Here is a 23,033-nt window from a genome sequence, read left to right on the forward strand (position 1 = left end):
TGTGGCTACATTACTGAAAGCAGCACCACGATTCACAGAGAAGTAGTAAGCAAATCATACAAGTATGGAATACACAGGAAGAATGGACCCATCCGATGGGGCCAACTTGATAGCTCCCACTGTTTCCAGTGACATATTTGCTTCATGTTGCAATAATATGGCCTTTATATTGTAGCTAGAAGCAAAGCCTTAAAATATTTGCTGTTTTATTAAATTTGTAGTACTGTTAATTATTTAACAGTTATTTGTAGTACTGTTAATTATTTAACATTGCTACTGACCATTCATTTCCACTCCCTGCCCATTTCTTATTTACTCCTGGCAGTGTTGTGTAGTAGAAATTGCTTGGGCAAGGTAAATGTAAAGAACTAATCATTGGTTCTAGTTTTTAACTACTTTGATGGTCTCTACTCACCCTCCTGAGTAATTTTGAAAAAGAATTTATTTTGTTTATGCTTTGCATTTCAGTTGTTGCTAGTTGAGTATGTATAAAATAAGAAAAGAAAACCCCTGAGGTTCATAAACTGAGAATCCATAGCACGCAGAAAACTTTGAGAACCTGGTTTATGCATAAGAAAAGTTTTGAAGGAATTTTTTAGTTTTAGAAGCAGAAATTAAGGAAGTCAAGTTCTTTGTGGGTTGTAATGTATGGGAATATTATGGTCTAAGCAGAAATCTTCCAAAGATCTTGGTTCTCTGGATGGCTTGATGTGACCTTTAACCCTGTGTGTCTTTTTTTGAGATACAATTGATTATGGAACCTAGATCTCAAGTGCTTGTAATGATTAAGGTGATACAATATATGAAGTTGTATACCCAGGCACTCCTGGCTCATAGTTTGTAATCATACATACCTTTTTAAAAAATTAAAAAAAAATTTTTATTAGACACTAAGAACTATCTAGGCTAGTCAGCTCTTCGACATTTGGAGGTATTCAAACTTCAGCAGGCTGTGGAAGGATTCAAGCATAAACTTGATAGTCAAACTGAAATAACTCCAAGTCCCATCTAAGAATTATCTTTTTACCCAGTTAAAAAAAGACATCTTAATTGCATATTACATTAGCAATATGGTTTGCCATTTTTTTCCAAAACAACTTTTTTTTGTCCCACAAAAAAAATCCCTTTGTTGCATGTCTTTATTGTTAAATCTTGCCAACTTTATTTTGCTATTATTATTATTTTTTTATCTTGCCAACTTTAAAGCCAACCAAAGACATAAGTTTTTTAATGTTGGGGAAAGTGTTGAAGGAAATTCCTGATAGGCACAAGGTTTTAAGAATCATGGTTGACCTGTCTTCATTTTGAGACTAATACAAAATCTTTGCAGAATGAAAGCCAGTGTTGTAGATTTTACAAAGTTTGATGAGGAAAGTAGGTAATGTCTGTTATGTGCTTGAAGGAATGAGCTCTGGGCAGTGGTGGAAGCACATTCATTGTTGACCAGGACTTAGAAATATTTTTGTCAGATACCTGATTTGATGGGCTGTACCTTAATGACAATTTTAAAGACCTATTAGAGGAATATTTATATCTACAAATAGCTTCTGTGTATATTTATTTTTTATGACTCTTATTTTTTGTTTTCTCTTGCCTTTAGATAGCGTAAATTGTAGCAACATGTTCTGTTACTATGTTCTGTATTGCTGTCCCATTGTGTTGACAGCTGTGTAGACTACTGAGTACTGAGATGACTAACTAAAAAAGACAGTATTGTTTCTACCACTGTTTCATTAACAATGCTTATGCTTAGAGTTTCTCCTGTGTATTTAGCTAAAATTTCTCTGTTGCTGAATTTCATCATTTTTCAGTGGAGCTGTAAAATGTCTAATTGCTATACTCTCTTTAACTTCTGGTCTTTGAGAGTATGATTACTCCTCAGAATTTTTTTATATTTGTCCTAAGCTTTTTTACTCTTTGCAGAAGTCTCATTTTTCAGGTCCTTAAATCATCTTCCTTATTCTTTTCAGTTAAGCTTGGAACTCTAATAAGGCTCTAATTGGGATCTGTTGGATGTACGTAGAGTATAAAAATGACTTAGTTACCACCTCCAATTTTTGGCAACTCTGTTATGTGAGTATCAGCTAATGATCTACTGTGACCCTTAGTATATTTATGCATTTCCTAAGTTGTTTTCATGAATTGTTTTGTTCAGTTCTGTGTTTGACAGGTTTCCATTATTGAATGATTTCTGATTTAATTTATTACTCTGACATTCTAAGAAGCCTTTTCCAAATTACCTCTAAAGAGCTGTAGTTCTCTCTTTTGCTTCTCTCTTGCCTATTTATTATCTTCATGGCTTTTGCTTCTTTGTATTTTAACCGGGCATGTCATTGACTATGAGTCTTTAGAGAATACCACTTGATCATTTTCCCCCTTTATTTAGCATTCTTTAACTATCAAACACTCCAGTCCACATTCTGGCATTAATAATTTTTCAGAATTAGTGGATGCTTGACTATCGTTTTGTTAGGGCATGCAGCTAAGTGATGAGAAGTCAGACAGGGGACTTCTTGTCTATTTTATCTTGATAGTATAATCAGTATAGATAGATACTAGATAGATAGATAGATCAGTATAACAGATATTATTGTAAATGAAAAGAGTAGCACAGTATTAAGTGCTATAGGAATTCCAAAGGAAAGGATAACATGATAAATGATGTCTGGGATGGGATAGTTTTCAGGTCAGGGATGGGATTTGTACTGCGCCTTGAAGAAAGAGTTGAGTATTAGTGAGACAGTCTACCTTTACCTGGCCTCATGTTTCTAGTCAAAGGGACTGCCATGGAAAGAGGAGAGACTTAAAGATTGGTGAGTTGGGGAGAACAAAGATTCTCAATGCAGCACCTGCTGGGCATCTGTTCAGAGGCAGCCACATTTGGCTTTTTCTGCCTTAAAAGACTTGACCCTGCTGGGATGGCTTGGAGTTGTCTAGCTGTGCCAATGACTAGCTAGAGAAGTCTGGCTAATTCTTATCATAGATCTATAGCCATTTTCTTTAGCCAGCTTTATCAATAACAAAGATGATATCTTGACTCATCTTGACTTATTTCTCTCTTGATTGGTTGTGAGCTTGGAGAGAAGGTGGAAGGACAAGGTTGGTGGAGACATAAGGCATTAAAATACTGAGGAGATGAGTAGTGTTGGTTAGTGAGAGGTAAAAATTGAAAGCGGAGATAGAGCCAGACTTTGCAGGGCTGCAGAGCATGGACTTTAATTTGTAGGCTGAGGACACTTTCAAGTTTTTGAACTCTAGAGTGTATAGAGTCTTGTTTTGGTAATATAAATCTGATAGTGCTATAGAATGGATTCCTATTTTTATACTTTTTTTTTAAACCTTCAGTTGGATTCATGGAACTTCTGGCTTTGGAAGTTATGATGTAAGATATTATAAATATGCTGAAAGCATATGTAGTATATTTTAAAGTCATTCTCCAAAAAGAGTTTAAGGCCCAATCATCATTAAACATCTTTGTATTGCTTGCTTATAGGACATGTAGGAAGAATTTCACCATTTACTCTGGATCGTCTTGTAATGCCTTTGCCAGTTTATGGAACTTCTTTTCTATATGTAGTTTGCTAAGGATCCTTTTTAAAATAATAAATTGATGTTGAATTTTATCAGATATTTTTCTACATGTATTCTGATGATCAGATAGATTTTTTTCCCTTTTATTTGTCAGTATGGTAGATTACATTAATGGAGTTCTAAAATTAAAACAGTTTTGCTTTCTTGGAATAAAACCAAGTTGATTGTAATGGATTACTTTTTTTAAAATATTGTTGAATTCACTTTGCTGATTTCTTGTTTAGGATTTTTACATTTAGTTTTGTGAGATTGACGTGCAGTTTTTGTTTGCAGGAAAATGTGTAAAATGTAACTCCTTGAAATTTCAGAAGGAATCCATGCATTGAGGGACATTAAAAAAACCCCAAAAAACAAGTCCCAAATTGGAAATAATAATACATGGTGTATGATTAAAAACTAATTAATTAATTGATACAAAAAGGAAGGAACTCTGTAAAGAAAGTCTTCCTCTCATCTCAGAAACCCATGTCTCCTGGCCATCTGTTACCAGACTCTATGTGTGTGTGTGTGTGTGTGTGTGTGTACCCATACATCCCTCCCATAAATGGTTGCATATTCTACACAGTTTTCTGCTTCACTATTTTTAATTAATAATGTACCTTGGAGATAGCTTTAGAGTAGCACATAAAGTCTTCCTTATTCTTAAATCTTTTTTATATTTCATTATAGAATAGGTCATTAGATCTCTATTGATAGACATGTGAATTATTTGGCTTGTTGGTTTTTTGTAGACTAAATTCATACAATTGGAGTTGCAAAAGGGGTGTGTACCTTTTAGATTTTGACAGAAATAGCCAAATTCTCTTCCAAATTGGTTACATCTCTTCACACTCCCAACAGTGTATGAGCATGCCATGGCAAATGTCCGAGAGATCCTGACTACTACAGCACAGGTCACTGGGTTTCTTTGTCATGCCAGTTGCACCCACTCTTCATCCCACTAATAAGTGTATTCATTATTAACTTGATGATCTTGGTGATCTCATAAGCTTTCAGCAAGCAGTGATTGCCTGCTTAAGAGCCTTTCAGGAGCCTTGGAAATGGCTATGTTCTAACATAGTATTGTTCTAATGTCTACCTGATGCCAGTCTACCTAACTTATCCCTGTCCCTTCTCTTTGCTCCTTCTTTTCCAGATCATAGTGTAGTGGGATAGTGGAAATAAATTCAGCAAATTCTGGCTTCTGTCTTAGTCTCCTTTCCAGTGCTTATGCTGATTGGAGAGGATAGGGATTGAAGAGATGACATGGAATTAGCTCTTGGAGAATTGGACTCTGTCTGGGCTGTTCTTACCTTTGATTTTGTTGCCCTAAATTAGATTAATTTCTCGAGTTGTGTGCAATCACCCTTTCTTTCCTGAGGGATTATTTATTCTGAAGCGTAGGTGTATTCAGGTGATTGATATGTACTCCTAGATTGGCCGTCATCTCTTACTGGATTATGAGTCCTTGTAGTTGTGGTCATGGAGGTCTCTCTTACCCAGAAACTTCTAATATAACTGGCTCCCTCCAATTGGGTACCACATAATTGAATACCCCGAAGTCCAAACTCTTTACCCTGAGGTTTGAAAGTCTCCAGTGTTAATCTGTTCCTTTAGTAAATCACCTACTTCCTTATTTTGAAGTGCAGTCCATCTGCACCACCTGGGAGGTTCTTAGAAATGCAGAATCTCAGGCCCTACCCCAGATCTGTTGAGTCAGAACTAGAATTTTAGCTAGATCTCCAGTGTTTGGTGTGTGCCCAGTGCAGTTCAAGAAGCACCAATCTATTTCACTTTCTCACCTTCCCTCTGTACCTTGCCATCACCTTAACTGGGTTGTCATTTTCTGAACGTGTTCTTTACTTCCCCAGTAGCTGCCTTTCCTCAAATGATACCATTTTCCCCACAAATGTCTTTTTCTGTCAACTTCCTTCTGTTTTTCCTTCCATTCATTCAGTTTATTAGGATCCATAGCTAAGAACTATGATTTGGATTGGTTTCAGACATCATTGATAGTGTAGTTCCTGCCTACTGCTGGTACCAGTTCTCTGGAGGACTGCTTAGCAGTACATATCAAGAGTCTAAAGTGTGCTTTTTATTTGACCCCAAAATTCTACTTATAGGAGATTTTACTAAACTAATAATCAGAGGAGAATGTAAAGAAATGTGAAATGGATAGAAAGTTGATCACTACAACATTACTTATAATAGTAAGAATTGATAAATTAATAGTGTTACAGTTATATAGCAGACTGTTACATAGTCAAGAAAGTGAGATGCATATGTATTACTGAAATGAAAATATGTTAGCCTTATGTTACCAATACAAAATATATTATTAAAAATGCACGTTTAGGATGACCTGAATGGCCTGAATGGCTCAGTTGGTTAAGCATCTGCCTTCGGCTGGGGTTATGATCCTGGGGTGCTAGGATCAAATTTTACATTGGGTTCCCTGCCCAATGAGGAGCCTGCTTCTCTTTCTTCCTCTACTCCTCCCTTCCTCTGTCAAATGAATAAATAATGCTGTCTGTCAAATGAATAAATAAAATCTTTAAAAAAATGCATGCTTTAATTCTTGTACTCCAAAGACTTATAGTTGACTAAGTAAGAGATATATAAACCAAATAATATAGAAATACAAGTATAGTAATGATGACAGGCACAACTAACATCTGTTGTGTATTTATAATGTTCTGGGCTCTGTTCTAAGATCTTCATATATATTATCTTCCTTTATCCTTGCAAAAATCCTATAAAGTGAAGACTGTTGTTATTTCCACATGAAGAAATTATGTTATTTTCATAGATTTTAATCTTTTCCAATATGGGTAAAAATTGGCGACTTTGGTTTTAATTTGTACTTCATTGATTATTAGCAAGTTTGGACATCATTTAGTGTATATTGGTCATTTGTATTTACATTTCTCAGATCATTTTTATCTTCTACTTGTTTTTCTGTTGAGTATATCTTTTTCTTATGGGTCTGTTGGAATTTGTTGCATCTTCATTATTTAAATATATGTTGCAAATATTTACTCCCAGTCTATGCTTGTCTTTTACCTTGTTTACATTACCTTTTATTGTTTGTCTTTACTGTCAGACTTCTGGTTGTCATTCTTGATTTTTATTTATTTATTATTTTATTATTTATTTCTTAAAAAAATTTTATTTATGAGAGAGAGAGAGAGAGAGAGAGAGAGAGAGAAAGGCAGAGACACAGGCAGAGGGAGAAGCAGGCTCCATGCAGGGAGCCTGATGTGGGACTCGATCCCCCGTCTCCAGGATCACACCCTGGGCTGCAGGCGGTGCTAAACCGCTGCACCACCGGGGCTGCCCAATTCTTGATTTTTAATAGTGTCTGCTTGCTTTAGAGCCCTTCTCCCTAATAAACTGTTGGGAGTCTTACCAACTTAGAAGAGAACATTTACCCCAGTTGTTCATATGCAAGAGCCTTGAAATGTTCTCCTGATTAGTGTATATATATTTAATTGCATGGACCTTTGAACATGTATACTTTAATCATTCTGAAAATCTGTTTTCTGTTATCTCAATATGTGTTTGCTGGATTATTATGTTTCAGATAAGGGAAGTGTTACACTAATAATACCACCATCTCCTTATATTTTTAACTAATTTGCTCTTGTACAAAAAGATGATTTGTTCTCAGCTCCCCCAGGCAAAATTAGGGGTCTGTAATCACTCATATCAGTAGTCTTCACTCATAAATTTATGTGAGCTACCAACCTCAGTTAACCAGATTTTACTATATGTCTGAGTAAAATGTATAGGTAAATAATAAAGAGTTTATCATTATTTGGAACTCTGCTTTTATTTTTCCACAGGAACAAATCAGGTCTAGGTTTCTTTTTTTCTTTTTCTTTTTAAGATTTTATTTATTTATTCATGAGAGACAGAGAGAGAGACACACACAGAGACACAGGCAGAGGGAGAAGCAGGCTCCATGCAGGGAACCCGATGTGGGACTTGATCCCAGGATTCCAGGATCACGCTCTGGGCTGAAGGCAGGTGCCAAACCACTGAGCCACCCAGGGATCCCCAGTTTCTAGGTGTCCAGCAAGCCCAATCAAGTATTCTTAAAATTAACTCTTTTTTTTTAAAAAAAGATTTTATTTATTTATGAGAGAGAGAGAGAGAGAGAGAGAGGGGCAGAGACACAGGCAGAGGGAGAAGCAGGCTCCACACAGGGAGCCCGATGTGGGACTCAATCCCGGGTCCCCAGGACCACATCCTGGGCTGAAGGCGCTAAACCGCTGAGCCACCCCGGCTTCCCAAAATTAACTCTTAATACTTAGTAAAGCACTAAGTATTATTTGAGCCCAGCCTAAAAAAATATAGCTTATCACATGATTTTTATATTCCAATTATAGATGTAAAAATAGAACAAGCCTCTAATCTGCAGAAGCTCTGGTGATCTAGACTGTGGGGTATGTGGGTAGGTGGGTGGGAGGAGGGTATATGTAAATGTCTTTAAAACTATAAAAGTGAGGATACCTCTCAGTGAATCATTTATTCTCCAGTGTTCTGTATTTAAGAACAAAGGTAATTTGCATTCACTCATTATTCTTTAGCTCATGGATTGTCTGTTGAAAATCCGTGTTTGTGAGGGTGACTTGCCTTTTGTAGCCCAAAGCCTGCTTATTCTTCCCTTTGACTTTCCGCAATGGAGGGCAGCAAGGTGAGTCTGTCTCTGCTCTGGAGTTCCTGCCACTGCCTCCCCCTTTAGGCCAGCTTCCCTGACTCCATCCCTGGAGAGGCCCCAGAACCCCTACTTGCCTTGCCCCAGGGGAGTATGCATTCAGGAAATGGGCTGAGTGAGTGGACAACAGCTGGTAGCAAAAGAATGGACCTCCAGGGGCTTTTTAAAAAGCCATGAATTCAGCTCTTGTATTTGTTGAACACACAGTAAAAACCAGGCTTGGGAGCAGGGCTAGATAGTGATTAGGTGAGGAGCCGAGTTCTCCTTTTGGCCACTGTCTTCTCTTTGGTCTTGTAGTCCATTTCCTGCTTTGCTCTTTAGTTTTGATGCTGTTTTTTAATGGCTTTCTGTTACCTTGTTTATCTCCTGGCTGTTTTTGGCCTCTCACTACTCTTGAGAGGCCCTCTGTCCCAATTTCCCTTGGTGCTGTTACTGATTTTGAATATGTAACCTATTAGCTTGTCAAGATAGTAGGGGCTAGTTATAGGGGAATTGTAAATTCCCGCCCATCAATTGGGCCATCCTCTTCTCAAACAGGAGTGTTTTTTCTGCTTGTTCCTAGGCAGGCATGTGCCAGTAATCTTTTTAAAGGGAAAGATGCTACACATGATAAAATTTGAATATCTCTATTTATAACCATGTAAATGGAAGGAATGGATGGTTTTATTTTTGGTGTTTCAGCAATACAAATTTCTTAGTTTTAGTGGAATAATGGAGTATATTTGAATGAACTACAATAACAAGGAAAATATTAGTGGAATAACAATCCCTTGATAAGTCTTGTGATTATTTCATTAACAACTCATTTGTACTTCAAAGCACAAAAGGTATATTCATGGAAAAAATATGAATGTGAGTCCTTGGTTTTTTGATTGCATAGATGTAGAAATAATTATAGAATAAAAAGTGTGCACTTATGTATATATATATGTATATATGTATATTTGTTTGTGTGCTTGTTATCAGTTTCTATGGCTGCTGTAACAAAGTACTGCAGTGTGGTAGCTTAAAACAACAGGAATTTATTCTCTTACAGTTCTAGAGGCCAAAAGTCTGAATGAATTTTAGTGGCTAAAATGATGGTGCCAGCAAGGTAGTGGTTCCTCTAGAAACTAGGGGAGATCAGTTTTCTTGCTATTTCCAGCCTCTAGAACTGCCATTTCTCACATTCCTTACAAGGGGCCTTTGGACCCTTCACTGCTCTAATAACATAGCACTGTTTCTCTCATTCTTGCTTTCCTCTGACTTTCTTCTTTTTTGTATCAAACCTTGGCCCACCTGAGTAATCCAGAATAGTTTCCTTATATCAAGAAACTTAATCACGTCTTCAAAGTATTTGCCATATCAGGCTGCATTCACAGATAGCAGGGATTAGAACGTGGATATGCTGGCCTGTTGCAGTGAACATACATGTTTGTGTCTCTTTAAAATTCTCTGGGTCCTCTGAGCCAGTCTATAAGCAAGTGCACCCTAGTAGCAATGAGCATACTCAATCACCCAAAGTCCAGTTCTTGTATCCAAATGCTAAATAATATTCTTCACTGAAAGGGACTTTTTTTTTTTTTTTTTTTTAAGAAACAGCTGATTGTAGGGAGAAGCCTGGAATGTCCTGTTGTACCAGAAAATAAAGTGGTACTCATGGAATAGTGGAGATATGTCCAGAAAAACAGAGGCCAGGTAGAAATTCCACTGGCCAAAACCAGGCAATCTGAGCTTTGAAGTAAATAATGAAAGTAGATTACAGCACACCGAATAAAATAGTAAATTCAGCCTTTACTGATAAAAATAAATTTATAGGTTGAAAATTTGATGAGGAGCAGGGTATTTACATATTTTCTAAGTATTTTTTCTACAGCATAATAATTACAAAGAGAAAAAGTTGAGATTGTCAGTGGAAAAGCCTGGCAGATCAAAGTGAATAAGATTAATAAGTAAGTGGGACAAGTTAAATTTGTGCACCCTGGAGGATGGATGCAAAGAGCAGAATGGCATCACTTCTATGATATTCATATGGAAGATGCATAGTGTGAATTTAATCACGAGGAAATGTAAAGACAAACCCAAGGTGAAGAACATTCTACAAAATAACTGGACAGTAATTTTCAAAAAGTATCATAGCTAGGAAAATTAAGGAATATAATGTAATGTAATAGTGGGGTCTCATGGCCAGTTGGTAGTTCTAAATTTCACTGTATGAGGACCTGGTTAGCTACTTATTAGTGGACCCTTGATTTAATTACGTAGGTCTTTCTTGAGCTGATTACATTCTGCAGAGAAAGCTCTTTACCTATTTGCCTGCCTGCAGGGTAGACTCTAGGGTGCAGCCAGCATTTTACAGCCTGGGTGGGAGAAGAAGACTAAGCATCTTAACGTTTAGCAAATAAATCCCCATTTCCACTATAGTATCTTGTGTCATTTGTGCCTGGTGTCCCTCAGCCGGAGGTGTTTTTCAAAAAAATGTCTCTAGTGAATGCAACTCCATTCTTTTGCCTGGGTTAGGGAGGGACCTTTGCCCATTGAAGTGGGGGTAAGGAACTGGGGAGCTGATAGTTCTTTTTTACTAATCCTCCTTGTTTTAGCCACTCCTCTCTCCACCTTCCCCTCCCCTTGGGCTGTGAATACTGTGTGGTGTGACTTTGGTTCTGTTCTCTCTTGACAGAATGTAAGGTACTTGTTATACTAAATAACTTCTTTTTTGCTCTTAGCTCTTTCAGCCTTCCCCAATGTGGTAGTCGTCTAGGTGGCCATAGTAAGGTACCTCAGAGTGGGTGGTTTAGATAGCCACAGATTTGGAGGCTAGAAGTCTGGGATCGGGGTGTCAGCAGGGCTGGTTTCTTCTGAAAGCCTCTCTCCTTGGCTTGCTGATGGCTGGCTTCTCCTTGTGCCTTCATATGGTCCTAATCTCCTCTTCTTATAAGAACACCAGTCATATTGAATTAGCATCCACCTTAATGATCTTATTTTTATTTTAACTTAATTACCCCTTTAAAGACAGTCTCCAAATAAAGTCACATCCAAGGCACTGGACTTCAACATATCAATTTTAGGGGACACAGTTCACCCCATAGCACCTACCTAATTGACTGTTGCCTTTTGCAGCATTAGCACTCAGCCCTTCCTGCATGTAAGATGGCATGCACAATGCCTTGTATCCACAGGCCTGATTTCTGCTGGGCAGTGGGAGCAGATGAGATTGAAGGATCAAGTATGAAATGTGAATGTTGGAACCAAGTATTTGTTCTTAATGAGTTCTGAAATACTGTTTTTAAAATAAAATACTTTATTTTAGCTTTTAATCATCTCTGGCTTAAAGCATTTATAATACTCAGCTCTAACTGACTAGGAGGCTCTCATATCCTCTGAACCCCACGGTGAAATTGAAATGATAAGGAAATGAAAGAACATACAACACCCTCCTCAAACTCTGCTCTCAGCCCCTATTCCACCCTTCTCTTCCTCTGGCCGCATCGGTCTCCTCCCAAATCAAACTGCTTTTACATCTAAAATTTGCATGCTGCTTTCGGCTTCTCCTCTTGATGTTTTGTAGCTAGACAATTAGAAGAATTATTTTACATCATGTGTTTCTCATGTGTCTAAGATCGGTGATTCAGCAACATCCCGAGAGTTGGATAATGTAATAGAAAATTCTTTGCAAATTTGAAAAGCTATATAAAAAGTAAGATTGAGATTTTATTTGTCCTGTCCATGTAACAGTGGACTCGCATCTTTAAATGCTGGGCCTGTTTTGATAATCATGTCATTGTAATGTTATCACAGGGGATTTGTGTTATTCCTCCTTAATGTAATATTTGTGAAGGTGGCTCAGAAGTATGAAGAATCTTTGTGCTTCAGAATTTGAAGGGATTTTAGAGATAAATATGAATAACATTCTTTATCAACAGAGAAGCTAAAGTCCAAAGATAAGCGTTAGTGTGAGATTGAGTGGAAATTCCTGGTGGGATTAAAGTCTAGATCATCTAACAGTCCATTTGCTAATGTTACTTCATATCCCATACTTCTTAATGCAATTTATGTTTCTAAATGACTGATAAAAATAAAAGATCTATTTTATTCAATTAGTAATACAGAGGGAAATGTGGACTGAATTATATGGGGCTTCCTTCAAGTTGCTCATTTCAAATACGATTTTTCAGAGACCTGCAAAAATTATTGTAGAGATGGGTACTTGTTTATAACACTTGGCATGGGAATAAAGTATATATATATATTGATATATATAATTTTATATATATATAAAATTAATGTAGGTAGAATGAATTTTATTTCACTAGGCAAGGTGGAGGAATGTTAATGCTTTGATTCAGGTTTGAAAGTTGGGTTTTAGGATCCCTCATAATTGTCATAGTGTAGGGTGCTTTATCAGAGTGGAACTTTTTAGTGTATTTAATTCTGGGTAAAGCATCCCTTTAAAAAATATTTCTCTTCTCTACAGTCTGAATATACTTCGAACACCACTTTACTTCCAAACTGTAGTACAGATGTGCTCTGTGAACTGGAGTGAGCATCTCCCAGGAACTTTTTTAGGAATGCAGAGTCTCAGGAATCTCAGGCACCACCCCGGACCGGACCTGCTTAATCTATATATTAACAAGATTCCCACATGATTCATATATACAAGAAAGGATGAAAAACATTGGTCTAGGACAGTGGCTCACAAAATTCAATCCCTGGAGCACCAGCATTCACACTGCCTGCAGCATTATTAGAAAATGCAAATTCTCAGGCCAAACATCCAGACCGACTGACACAGAAACTCTGGGTGAATCCAAAGTACATGTTTTAACAAGGCCTGTTGATGATGCTAATTCATGCTGAAGTTTGAGAGCTTCTCTAGAGCAATGTGTTTGCACCAGTTTGAGTGTGATTTACGATGAGATACACATTTTACATCATGCTCTGACACACATACACGCACACACACACACATGTTCATGTGCACATGCACACAGTAACTTAGAAATTTTATAAAGCAATGCTTATCTTACTGCAATAGTAAGATATCATAGTCTGGTATTTTCAGTTTTATTTTTTTAAATATATATGTGTGTATAAATTTATTTATATAAAAACCTGATCGGGTCATTAATGGGTGATGAGATGCACATTGAGGAACAGTGCTATTGAAGCAGAGCCTCTTCTTTTTTATTTGTTTTCTTTTATTTCATTTCATTATAAGTCTACTCTTTAATCCCCATCATGTATTTCCCCGGTCCCACCACCCACCTCCTCTGTGGTAGCCATCACTTTGTTCTCTATAGTAAAAAGCAAGGTCTCTTCTTTTGTGCCATCGCCCTTTTCGGCAGTCTGGTAATGCTCTGGATGTCTTGTCAGAATAATGCTTTCTAAGTACATTTAATAATATACGTGGAGCTTCAGGAAAACCAGTGATAGTATTTAACAGATGTTTAATGATTTATATTTAACAAAATATTAAACAAATTTGTGATATGGTAATACATTTCTTTATTCATAATTAAATTTAGTGGTGGATCTAGTAGCTACTATCATTTCAAAGTAGGGATGAATGTAAATTGTGTTTTAAGATATCTGCAGTAACCATTATGGTGTGAAAATGGTTGTGATTTCCATTGGTAACAAAGTTGCAGCTACTGATAATAATACTGTGGTTCATTGCATACATTCATATTTGGAAAAAAATGCTATATTTCAGCTTAAGGTAAGTGAAAATAAAGATGGAATTTTTTTCCCACTTCAGGAACTTCAGGTTTCCAGAATTCTATTGATAGGCCATTATGGAACTGAGGTTAAGAACCCTTAAGGGCTGAAGAGGAATGTTCCTTTAGAGAACAATTTTCAGGCTTTAAATTGAAACTGTGCCAAAAAATTATCTTTCTGTAATTTCTTAAAACTGGTACTTCATTGATGGTATCTTTTCTTGTTTTTTAGAACCATAGTAATGGATTTTGTCTTTAGGATTTTCTTTTCTGTTGTTTTACTGAGACCTTAAGAGGTCACCTGGAAGCACAAATCCAAGCTATTGATAATGTCCCTTCTCCAGTCTCCCTGGTCTCAGTACATGGACCCAGTTGCTTAGGCCAAATTCCTGAGAGTCATGGGTTCTGGATTCATGATTTGAATCCACAATTTATAACCTTGGACAAGTAACTTACCCACTCGTTGCTTCTTTCTGAATGTGGGGTGATAGTATTGCCCACCTCACAGGATGGTTCTGAGTGTTAAATGAGATACCCCATGTATTGCATTAGCGTCACCCAGTCCAAGCTTGTTCTGCTGGCCACATGACAGACCAGTAAGTTAAGGGCAAGATGTTGGGGCAAGGAAAGCACTTCTATTCAGAAAACCAGTGAACTGATGGTAGACTAGGACTATTGTCCCAAAGAACCATCTCCCCAGGTGTGAGATTTGAGATTTTTTATGTTAGGAAGAGGGGGAAGTGGGAGAGGGTTGGAGTCCAGAGGTGACTGATGTCTCTAGATACCTGAAGGAGGTTGTGTAACTTCTTTGTCCTTGGTCAGTTGATCTTTGCATACAGAAATCTGGTCATGTCATTCTGTAAATCTTGAACAGAGAATAGTAATTTTTGTACATACTTTCTTATCTCCCTGGGTGAGGTAGATTTTGGATGGAAAACAGTTTTTGCAAATCTTAGCTGTAACATGCCCATGTGCAGGTTACAGTAAGCAGAAGTTTCTAAGCTGTAGGTCACAGTATCAAGGGAAATAGAAGCAATATGGACATGAGAAGTTTCTCTCTGCTGCATCAGAGCAGTGATTTGCCAGGACTAAGTGATTAGCAAATGTTACTCATTATAATTATCCCTGATTTCTCCTTTTCTCTCATTCCTTAAATCCCAATTTATCAGAAAATTTATGTAGAATCTACTTACAAAATATATTTAAAATTCATCTACTTCAGCCAATGTTCTACTCTAAGCCTCCATAGTCTACTCTAAGCCTCCATAGCCTCATTGTTCTACTCTAAGCCTCCATAGTCTCTAACTTGGACTCCTAACTGTTGCCTGCTTCCTTTTGATGCATTTCAGTCCATTTTCCTATAACAATCAATATTCTTTTAAAAGCTTAAATGAATGATTTTTAAAAAAATGTTAGTGAATCACTGTATATTACAAACCCTTTACTGGCTTCCCAGTAAACCTTTCTTTGACCTACACACCTTGTGTATTTGGTGCCTGTCTCCTCTCTACTGTTACTTTCTGCTGTGTTATTGTCCTGGCCAATCACTAAATTTTCCCATTTACCCACTATTTACCCACTATTCTGTAGTCACGTTGGCTTTTCAATCATTCCAGTAGTCTAACCCTTTCATGCTTAAGGTCATCCTGTATGACCCTCCCTCTGCTTAGATGGAGGTTTCTGGCCCTCCCTAGCCTCTCATTGTTCTCATCTCTGCAAGCATTCATTCCTCAGAAAGCCTTCCTTAACCACTCTACCTAAATTAGGGCACCATATTCCTCTTCTACCAGTCTGAAGCTCCCCAAATACATCAAAATGTTGCTATTTCCTCTGTGCTGGGGAAAAGGATGATTAAGATCCTGTAATTATCAAGCATGTAACTCCAAGAGGAGCATGCACCTTTACCAAAAAGATAAATTTTACACATTATGAACATTAAGTGATAGTAGAGCTATTTTAAGAAATAAATTGTTATCTCAAAATTGTACAACTGGCTTTTTGATATTGGTATTAAAGAACAAAGAGAAGCCTGCTCATTGAACTGGTCTGCAGTAGCGTGATAGAGTGAATCAGAACTTCATCATGGGCCTTCTCACTACTGTCAATCATTTCTCCTCCAAAGAATATAATAGAAATAATAAAATTTCCCTCTTTGAAGTAATTTCCTGGTTGCCAATAAAACCCTTTGTGTTTCTCTCAAAGTGAATGGTCAAGTATGCTACTTAGACATGAGAAAGGAAGGTGTCTCATGACTGGAAGGGTGGAAGCCAGTGAGGGCAGTGTCTGGATCCTGGTTGATTTTTGAATTTGGGGTAAAGTGGCAGAAGAATGGCTCCCTGACTGAACTAGGTCAGGTTTCTCTGTGTTTTCCAGCTTCTGCCTTGTTACTGATTTTTAATTTATCCTGGGCCAGAGAAAGGAGGCATTTCTGATTCTTGGCAGTTGCCTAAAGCAGCCAGGAAGAAGGTCATAGGAATTCAGAACCATGATGTGAACCACTTTCACTGTTACCATTGTAGTCTTTCAAATAGAGGACTTGAAGGAATTTCAAAGAACAATGGGACAGATGCTTAAATTTAGGACAATTAGTGGGATGCCTGGGTGGCTCAGTGGTTAAGCATCTGCCTTCAGCTCAGGGCGTGATCCCAGTTTGGGGATCCTACATCAGGCTTCCTGCGAGGAGCGTGCTTCTCCCTCTCTCTCTATGTCTTTGCCTCCCTCTGTGTCTCTCATGAATAAATAAATAAAATTTTTAAAATAAATAAATTTAGGACAATTAGTATAAAGATTTTTTTAAATTTTTATTTATTTATGATAGTCAGAGAGAGAGAGAGAGAGAGAGGCAGAGACATAGGCAGAGGGAGAAGCAGGCTCCATCACCGGGAGCCCGACGTGGGATTCGATTCCGGGTCTCCAGGATCGCGCCCTGGGCCAAAGGCAGGCGTTAAACCACTGCACCACCCAGGGATCCCTAGGACAACTAGTATAAATGGGATGACTGGCACTTCTGCTCTATGCCCCATGTTTGGCTGAATGGTGTTCCTTATTATAAAAAATATGGTCTCTTTCTGGGGAAAGACTACTTTTTGTTGGCATATTTTAGTAGAACCCATGCACAAATATTCCTGCTATGTGCTGTGGGGTAATGGTAATCATTTGGAAAATGATGCATCTAAAAATAAAATACAGTTTTCTAATTACAGAGAAGTAACATGAATTTAATTAAAAAAATTCCAGCAACCCGCAGCTGATCTCATATTCAATGGTGAAAAGCCAAAAGCTTTTTCTTTAAGAGTAGGAACAGACAAGGATGCCAACTCTTGTCACTTTTATTCAACATAGTATTGGAAGTCTTAGCTGCAGCATATAGTCAAGAAAAAGACATAAAAGGCATCCAGATTGGTAAGGAAGAAGTAACACATCACTGTTTGCAGATGACATGGTATTACATATAGAAAACCTAAAGAGTCCACTAAAAAACTATTAGTACTGATAAATGAATTCAGTAAAGTCGCAGGATACAAAATTAATATACAAACATCTGTACAGTAATAATGAACTAACAGAAAGAAATTAGGAAAATGATCCTATTTACAATAATATAAAAAAGAATAAAATACTTAGGAATAAATTTAACCAAGGAGGTGAAAGACCTGTACTGAAAACTAGAAGACATTGTTGAAAGAAATTGAAGATGACACAAATAAATGAAAAGATATATTGCAGTTATGGAATGGAAGAATTAATGTTGTTAAAATATCTATACTAACCCAAAACAGTCTACAGATGCAGTGCAATCCCTATCAAAATACCAATAGTACTTTTCATAGAACTGGAACAAACAATCCTTAAATTTATATGGAACCATAAAGGACCCTGAATGGCCAAACAGTTTTGAGATGGAAGCACAAAGTCAGAGGTATCACAATCCAGATTTCAGAATATACTTCAAAGCTATGTATGTTACTCAAAACAGTATTGTCTGGGCACAAAAATAGACATGTACATCAGTTACACAGGGTAGATAGCTCAGAAGTAAACCCACACTTGTATGATCAATAAATCTATGATAAAGGAGGTAATACACTGGGGAAAACAGTCTTTTTAATAAATAGTATTGGGGAAACTGGACCACTTTTCTTACACCATACACAAAAATAAACTCAAAATGGATGAAAGACCAAAATATAAGACCTAGAACCAAAAAACTCATGAAGGAAAACATAGGCGGTCAACTCTCAGACGTTGCCTTTAGCAATATTTTTCTGGGTCTGTCTCCTCAGGCAAGGGAAACAAAAGCAAAAACCAACTATTGAGACTTAAAAAGCTTCTGCACAGCAAAAGAAATGAACAAAACAAAAAGGAAAGCTACTGAAAGGGAGAAGATATTTGCAAATGACATATCTGATAAGGGATTAATATCCAAAGAAACTCATCCAACTCAACTTGAAAAAAAAACCAAATAATCGATTAAAAATTGGGCAAAGCACCTAAATAGACATTTTTCCAAAAGAAGACAGATGGCCAAGAGACACATGAACCTATGTTCAACATCACTCATCAGAGAAATGTGAATTACAATCACGAGATATCACCTCATACAGTCAGAATGACTAATGACTATTATCAAAAAGACAAGAAATAACAGTGTTGATGAGAATGTGGAGAAAAGGGAACCCTCATGCACTGTTGGTGGGAATGTAAATTGGTACAGCTACTATGAAAAACTGGAGGTTCCTCAAAAGATTAAAAATAGAAGTAGTGTGTAATCCAGGAATTCCACTTCTGGAAGAAGAGAACAGAAACACTGATTTGAAAAGATATATGCACCCTTGTGTTTATTGCAGTGTTACTTCCAATAGCCAAGATATGGAAGCAACCCAAGTACCCATCCACAGATGAATGGATTAATAAGATGTGGTATATATGTACGAGGGAATGATACTCAGCCATAGAAAAGATGGAAAGCTTGCCATTTATGATAACATGGATGGACCTAGAATGTATTATGTAAGTGAAATAAGTAAGAAAGACAAATACCATATGATTTCACTTATATATAGAATCTAAAAAAACAAATCAGTGAACAAACATACTCAGAAATACAGATGAGTGCAGAGAACATAAATGTAGAGAACAAACTGGTGGTTGCTAGAGAGGTGGGGGCTGGGAGGATGGTAGGTGAAGGGGGTTAGGAGGTCAAACTTCCAAATAAGTAAGTCACAAGAATAAAAATTACAGAATAGGGAATATAGTCAATATTGTTGGAATAACTTTGTATGGTGACAGGTGGTAATGACATTTATGGTGATGAGCATTTTGTATCACTATTATATACCTGAAACTAATATGTTGTATATCAACTATATACTTCAATTAAAAAAATATTGTACCATAGTTCTGCTCCCCATGAAGCCAGAGTTTTTGTATTTTTCTTATTCCCCTATATATGTATGGGAATTTTTCTCTATAATTGCAATCTTGAATTGATCATCTTGTATTTTGCTTTTTGTTGTGTTCTATTTTTCATGTTTCATTTTTAATGGTTGTGTAGAATTCTGTCAAGTAGATATGTCATTATTGCCTAAACATTCTCTTGTGTTTGGTTTGCTTTATGATGTATTTTTTATGATATATTTTAAATGATGTTCTTGTTATGTTTTAATTTTGCAGGCAGAGACATTTGTTTGGGTTAACAATGCATCAGCGCATTCCCAGAGTGTTGCCAAGGCCAAATATGAATTTTTATTTGGCAGATCTGAAGAGAAACCTCCAAATACTAGTAAGTGTTTCCTGACTCTCCCCCTTCAGGTAACAGATGTGAAGTGCTACTGAAATTTCAAATATCAGAAACTGAGAATTCTTCAAACTAAGAACTCATTTGAAATTACCCAGAACAGGCTACAAGAATCACATCCTGTATTTCTTAGAAAGATTGTTTTGAAGAATAATTAAAGTGAGGAGGTTTCAAAGGGGTAGGAAGGCAGCAATGAGGGTGGAGAAATACTCAGTAGGTGATAAAGGGGTTATCAGTGTGTTGGGAGTTAGCTCGGAAGGGATGTTGCTTGTAATTAGGAGCCTGGGCTCTGGAGCTAGACGTACTGCATTTGAACTCCAGCCTTGTAGTTTATGAGGTTCGTGACTTTCAGTAGGCTGATCTGTTGGTGTGTCAGTGCTATCACCTGTAAAATGGGATTATACATGTTATAAAGACAATAGTTACATATGTCTCCAAGTTCTCTTAAGGTTTTAAGTATATTGACCTTTATGAAGATCTTAGAGCCATGTGTGGCATGTAATAAGTGCTATGAAAGTGTTTGCTGATGTTATTATTTATTGTAATCCTCATCCTCATTTCCCTGACCTTTGAAGGTGGGATTTAGATGTACAGTCCTGACTTTCCCCGATTTTATCACTGTCTGACACTGATTTTTGTTTTGGGTAGTCAAGGATTCTGACCTAATATAGCTGTTGTTTAGTTGAAAAAACATTAAATAATAACTGCATTTTTGACTTACATGTTAGATAGGATTATGTAATGGACCCCATAATATTTGGGGATAGCAAGAATGTAGTGCACATGCAGCTGTTTAATAATTTCTTTTATCTTAATAATGAATACTTATTAGATATTTCAATAGTTGAGGACTCTAATGAAGTATAAATCAGCTTGATTATTTTTTAAAAATCGTTCTGCTTTCATTAAAGTTCTCGAATTTCTATTTATCATTCAGCATAAATACCTAACTATTCTGGGCTTGAGGTTGGGGCACTTAATCATCTATTCACTATTTCTCAGACAGGGAATACTGATTCACCCAAGACTATTTAAAAGTCCTTGACATAGCCTTATCTTTGCTTGTCACATTGTGATTTTGTGCTGATTAAGCTTTTTTTGGACTTTGATAAAAAATTATTTTTACTTCGCTATGTAGAGATAGTATCAAATGTCTACATAGTTCTCTGACTTGGTGGGTGAGTTTGGTTCTTCCTTATTCAGGTTTTGAGTATACCTGTATACCTGAGGCAAATCAAAATGAAATTTTAATGACATTTTAAACCTATTTTTATTGGCCTTGGTAAAAATGTTAATATTATTTGTTTCTAGTGTGAAAGTATGCATGTATTTATTGAATAGATATATTTAAAGAACACTTATTATGTGTAGTCACTTGTACTTGACACTGTGAGGGGCAAAGAAGTTAGAATTCTTTGCCTTTAGGAGCTTTTCCTTTGGTCAGGGAGTAACATTTCTGTAAGTGACTAGAGGAGGGAATGATTGCTGTCAGCTGTGACTTCATGAAGCAAGTAGAAGTTGGACTCTTTTGTAAAGGATGACTAGTGTTCTGATTAGTAGGACGTTTGGGGAGGGCATTTCAGATTGGAAGGGATGATATGAGTAAGGGTATGGTGGCAGAAAATAAAAATTGTTTGAAGGACGGGAAAGAGACTAGCCTGGTTGGTTAACAAAGCATATCAGTAAGAGAGAAGTTTAGCAAGATAATCATTTAAAAAGGGGCAAAATGCAAAACCATGTAGGGCCTTCTACGGCAAGGTAAAGAGTTTGAATTTTATCCAGGTGTGCACATGAAAGTGGCAAATCTAGATGAATTGATCTGGAAATTGGAATAGAGTAGCAGAAGCTGTTGCTTACCACAGGAGGGTTGTAAGATCATTTTCATATCTTTATGTATATTTTCATATCTTTACAAAATTTATGGCATATTTTTTTCATTTCAAAAACACTATTGAAGTTTTTTACATAGACTAGTCATCTGTCATCCAAACACTGCCCAAATTTAGAAGACTGTAGGGTAAGGTAGTAGAGAGAATAGGACAGTGTTTTATTTGAATTTGATTGATGGACATACCTCTTTCCACAAAGATTTTTTTTTCCTTAAAAAAAAGTGAATTTAATAAGTGATTTAGACTAGGTGCTTCAGAAACAGCCTGCTGGAGAAATGGACGCATCCCCAGTCATACTCTGGTGTCGTCGCTTGAGCGGTAGAGCCCTAGTAATGACATTTTCAGATCAGGCACAGTCACTTGGTTTGTGATCCCCAGTCAGGCCCAAGGAAAGTGGTGCTGCTACAACAAGAGAAGGCTTAGACTTTGCCATTGAGCAGGGATTTAACAGGAGTTGTAGGTGGGAGGTTCCAGGGAAAACAAGTCAAGATTATTTGCCAACTGTAGCTTACTGTGGGGATTTTGAATAAATGAAAGGCTTAGGGTGTTGGATGGGATACAGGAGAACATGTGAATAGTGGGAAGAATCCTTTGGCTTGAGATTAAGATCAAGATTCTCATTATCTGCCCATCAGTATAGTGAAAGGAAACAGATAACTGTGCTTCTCTGGTTTCTGTGTTCCCTCTGCTTCCTGGAGCTGCAGCTTTCAGGAGCTTCTCAAGGGCTAGAGCAGTGGTTGGTACTTGTTGAGAGGCTCTGAGCTATGTGTGACACGAGTTGTGATGTGACTTAATGAGGCTGTGAGCTACCAGAGGTAGGTTCCCCTTTTCCATTCCAATCAGCTGTTGGAATATGTGTGAGCTGCATTGAACTTCAAAGAGATAAAAAGAGGTATCATAGGAGCCTCACCTGGGCTAGCCATAAGGCCTATATTAATTAGTGTTTGGGTGGCAGTGCCTTTCAGTTTTCCCCTGTAGGTTGCCACACTTTGATGACCAGCACGGCTTTTCTAAACTAGTCAAATAACATATAGTTTAACAGGAGGGTGGCTTCATTTTGGGAAAGCATATTTTTTTATGTGTTTGTAAGTCAGTATCAAATGACCATGGTTGGTTGGTCTTTCTTTTGGTCACAATCTGGAAGGAAAAAATATTTGAGAAAGTCTTTGAAGAAAACTAAGACTCTGTTCCTTAACTTATAGGGAGAAAAGGGACTTATGGAAGTGTGTGAGGAAGTAAAAGGGCCTATAGGATGCTAGAAGGGGAGTCAACTTCTTATATTAACTCTTAGAAGTTGACAAAATCTTACTCCTGTATTCTTTATTGATCTATAGACTTTTTAAGGTAAGTAGGTAAAGAAA

General features: G+C 37.0%; 1 protein-coding gene across 1 annotated transcript in view; it reads left to right on the forward strand.

The window, feature by feature from the left end:
- Positions 1 to 23,033, forward strand: part of PSD3 (pleckstrin and Sec7 domain containing 3) — a 569,820-nt gene that overhangs the window by 117,437 nt on the left and 429,350 nt on the right. The window contains exon 2 of the mRNA XM_041753212.1: positions 19,660 to 19,768. Coding sequence (XP_041609146.1) covers positions 19,660 to 19,768 — 109 coding nt within the window. The remainder of the gene's footprint in view (positions 1 to 19,659; positions 19,769 to 23,033) is intronic.

This window comes from Vulpes lagopus, chromosome 4 (assembly GCF_018345385.1).
Source record: "Vulpes lagopus strain Blue_001 chromosome 4, ASM1834538v1, whole genome shotgun sequence".
Lineage (NCBI taxonomy): Eukaryota > Metazoa > Chordata > Mammalia > Carnivora > Canidae > Vulpes > Vulpes lagopus.